This window comes from Hordeum vulgare, chromosome 2H (genome assembly GCF_904849725.1).
Source record: "Hordeum vulgare subsp. vulgare chromosome 2H, MorexV3_pseudomolecules_assembly, whole genome shotgun sequence".
Taxonomy (NCBI): domain Eukaryota; kingdom Viridiplantae; phylum Streptophyta; class Magnoliopsida; order Poales; family Poaceae; genus Hordeum; species Hordeum vulgare.
Window position 1 is genome coordinate 636273635 of NC_058519.1, and position 4164 is coordinate 636277798.

General features: G+C 46.1%; 1 protein-coding gene across 1 annotated transcript; it reads left to right on the plus strand.

Moving 5' to 3' along the window:
• LOC123428161 (glycerol kinase) lies at positions 1-3941 on the plus strand. The gene is made up of 4 exons (XM_045112329.1): positions 1-434; positions 1880-2101; positions 2187-3180; positions 3515-3941. The coding sequence occupies exons 1-4, from the start codon at positions 295-297 to the stop codon at positions 3755-3757; spliced, it is 1599 nt and encodes a 532-aa protein (XP_044968264.1). The 5' UTR covers positions 1-294; the 3' UTR covers positions 3758-3941.
• The last annotated feature ends 223 nt before the right edge of the window (positions 3942-4164 follow it).

Consider the following 4164-nt stretch of genomic DNA (forward strand, 5'->3'; position numbering starts at 1 on the left):
GGAGATAGAGGCGAACCACTAGCAGTCTCAGATCAGAGTCAGACAACCGATAGTCATTGACTTCCACGCCCAGCTCATCCACCTCCCTCCCAATCGGATCCACCCACCTTCCTCGCCCATAACCTCCCTCCCTCCGCCCCGCTGCCGCAGTCCGCTCTCAGCTCCCAACCGCTTCCCAGTTTGACGCCGCCCCCCTCCTCGGTTGTTCCACCAGCTCACTCCCGCCGCCGCTCCCCTCTGTCCGCCCGCCGGCGGAGCTTGCTCTAGGCGTGTGGGGACTGGGACTCTGAGAGCATGGCAGGGAAGGGGGAGGAGGTGTACGTGGCGTCGATCGATCAGGGGACGACCAGCACCAGGTTCATCGTCTACGACCGCCACGCCAGCCCCGTCGCCTCCCACCAGCTCGAGTTCAAGCAGCACTACCCGGAGGCCGGGTAAGCGCGCACCACCACGACCCCTGCTGCCAATTTCGTCGTCTGATCCGTTACGCGTGCCCGTGGAATTTTCGAGGGGCCTGATCGTTCTTTTCGGCTGGTTGGTAGACCCGGACGTATAATTAGGGAATTTCTAGTTAAGCTGTGCCGCCTTTTCGGTTGCCACCATACGCTCCGGATTTGTCCAGTGCGAAAGTACAGCCCCAACTGTTATGTTATGGCATGTCAGTGGTTCAGGAATTCAGGTAGTTTGGCAAGCAAACCGTGCGCTTTTGGTGACTCAGTTGTCAGTTTAGGTGTCATGTGATGTGATGTCACAATTAGGATCATCAAGTGCTTTATGTCTGGAGCTGTACGTACCTTCGTGTCTGTTTATATGCTCCTGTTTATGTCGACCGCCAAACTTCAGGCCGCAAGCTAACTGTTATGTCATCTCATGTCAGTGTTTCAGGTTTGCCCTGTTACTCTGTCCTTTAGTCTCATGACTCGATTGACAATCAGGATCATGCGCTTCCCTTCATTTTTTTCCGATGATCTCAAGATCTTCTAGTAGTGCTTAGTGCTTACATAGCCACCGTATGCACAACAAGCTACTCTACTGAACTTTTGAACAGTACGGTGTATAGTGTTATGAATAGTTTTGGGATATGATAGATAAATATTCCTTGTTTTCCTACAGCACAGGCATGATAGTTGACTTCCTGAGTTAATGAAGTCACGGAAGTCCCAGTCTTGCTTGCTTTACAGGCTATCTAGTAAGTTATTTAGATGCGAGTGAGACTGCGCACTGGCACCTCTTTTCTTATATTAAGAGTTGCTGTGATGCTGTCTTCTAAAATGAGTTGTTGTCTGGAGTACGTAAACCTATGGCCCAGATGGATTGGGTGGCTACTGGAGGATAACATTTCCATGCTTCACAATTACAAAAGGGAGTTGTTAAGGATTGAGGTTTTTCTATGACAGAGCAGTTTGATGTTCTTAACAGTTGTGGCATATGACTAGCCTGACTCAGTTTTAATATTTCATTTTCCTTCTACATATTCACGGAAAAGGGCCAGATCGATGACTGGCCTTGCTTCAAATCTAATACACTTCTAGTGCTAATTATCCTTGATGCGCCTTTGGGCTGAAATCTTCTTGCTCTTCACTTGACTAAATGTTTCTTACCTGTAAACTGGGTTCTGAAGCAACATAAAAGGTTTTATTTGTTTCACCCCTGTTTCCATTTATTTGTCTATATGTGAAAAATGCCATGCCGAATGTTGCTTTATGTGCGGTATTCTATGATATTTGATTCTGTTCACAGTCTGTAGTGCCATCTTCCTGTGTAAAGCGCTGACAGTTTTCTTCTTGGGTTTGTTATACTGTTGTTTGCCACCCCTTAAATTCGCAGCTAGAAGATGACTTCTAACTTTTTTCATCTTTGTATTGATGTGAACTAAAAGATGGGTCGAGCATGATCCTATGGAGATCATGGAGAGTGTGAAGGTCTGCATGGCAAAGACACTCGAAAAAGCTGCAGCCAGTGGACTTAATGTGGATGCTGGTTTGAAGGCCATTGGAATCACAAATCAGAGGGAGACTACCGTTGTGTGGAGCAAATCCACAGGCCTTCCGCTCTACAATGCCATTGTGTGGATGGATGTTCGCACTAGCTCTATTTGCAGGTCTCCTTTTATCCAACTGCCACTTTGTGTTAACATTTTTATGTTTTTTGGTGTTCTGATTGTGTTTAATGCTTCCTCTCTTCAGGAGACTGGAAAGTGAGCTATCAGGTGGTAGAACGCACTTTGTGGAGACATGTGGTTTACCAATCAGTACCTACTTCAGTGCTCTGAAGTTATTATGGTTGATGGAGAATGTTAACGCTGTCAAGGATGCAGTCAAGGCTGGTGATGCATTATTTGGCACAATCGATACCTGGTTGATCTGGAACCTAACTGGAGGCGTTGGTGGGAAAGACTGTGATGGAAAGGAGTTAGTTGGGCGGCATGTCACAGACTGCTCAAACGCATCACGGACAATGCTTATGAATCTGAAGGCACTTGACTGGGACAAGCCTACACTTGAGGCATTAGGCATTCCTGCTGGCATCTTGCCAAAGATTGTCAGCAACTCCGAGAAAATTGGTGTTGTTGCCAGTGGGTTCCCTTTGGCTGGTGTGTCTATCTCAGGGTGTCTAGGAGATCAGCATGCTGCGATGCTTGGGCAGCTATGCCAGAAAGGTGAAGCAAAAAGCACCTATGGAACTGGTGCCTTCATCCTTCTCAACACAGGGGAGGAGGTTACTCAGTCCACCCACGGTCTTCTTAGCACCATTGCTTACAAACTTGGCCCAGATGTGCCAACTAATTATGCTCTAGAAGGGTCAATTGCAATTGCTGGTGCAGCAGTTCAGTGGTTGAGGGACAGCCTTGGAATCATTTCCTCGGCTGCAGAAATTGAAGGGTTAGCTGAAAGTGTGCAGGATTCAGGTGGCATATACTTTGTGCCAGCATTCAATGGATTGTTCGCGCCATGGTGGAGGGATGATGCTAGGGGGATCTGCATAGGAATCACGAGGTTCACCAACAAGGGGCACATTGCTCGAGCAGTGCTCGAGAGTATGTGCTTTCAGGTGAATGATGTCCTCAGCTCCATGCATAAGGATGCTGGGGAGGCAGGAGAAGTCAAGAGTGCAGAAGGGGAGTTCTTGCTACGTGTTGATGGTGGTGCTACTGTTAACAACCTTCTCATGCAGATCCAGGTAAAAAAAATGTTTCTACTCTTCGTCAGCATTCCTTTTCTTCTATATAAACAAAAACTGCAGTGGAATACATCTGTTTGTGGTTCATCGTATTGCTGCATGTTTAAACAGATAGTTACATATTCTAGAAAAAGGAAGATAGTTGCACAATGTAGATTAATTTCCTTAAAAAAACACCTAATTACATCTGAAATGCAGGAAACACAAGCTTACCTACCAATAGTTTTACTTAATTTTGTATCATACTTTAGCACACAGACTGTTTATTCTTACAAGTGTAAGAGCTCTTTGAGTTTCCGTCTGACAACTGACGATGGTATGGACACACCTGCAGGCTGATTTGCTGGGTAGCCCTGTTGTCAGGCCAGCCGACATTGAGACAACGGCCCTCGGGGCCGCATACGCAGCAGGGTTAGCTGCCGGAGTCTGGACGAAGGAGGAAATATTCGCAGGCCTGCACAAGGAGAACACAACGGTGTTCCGCCCCAAGTTAGACGATGCACACAGGAAGAAAAGAGGAGACTCCTGGTACAAGGCGGTTTCGAGATCATTTGACCTGGCTGACCTTTCTCTCTAGTTTGTTACACATTGCTGCGCCGTAAATTGGACCAGTTTGTGCCAGCCCTTGTTTGTCTTGTCAACGAATAAACGGTGTGTTGTACATTATTTCGGTGCGATTCTTCTTTGGCTTTATAGGAAGAACTGGAGCATAAATGTCCTTGTATATCTATAAGTACACGAGCATCTGGATTCTTCAGAAAGAAGTGTGTGTCGAGTATCTGCCTTCATCTTAATTACTCCCTCCGTTCCTAAATATAAGTCTTTTTAAAGATTTCACTAGAGGGCTACATACGAACCAAAATGAATGAATCTATATTTTAAAAGTATGTCTATATACATCCGTATGTAGCCCCCTAGTGGAATATCTTAAAAGACTTATATTTAGGAAGGGAGGGAGTAGTTAACTTGCAGTCTTTTATTTTT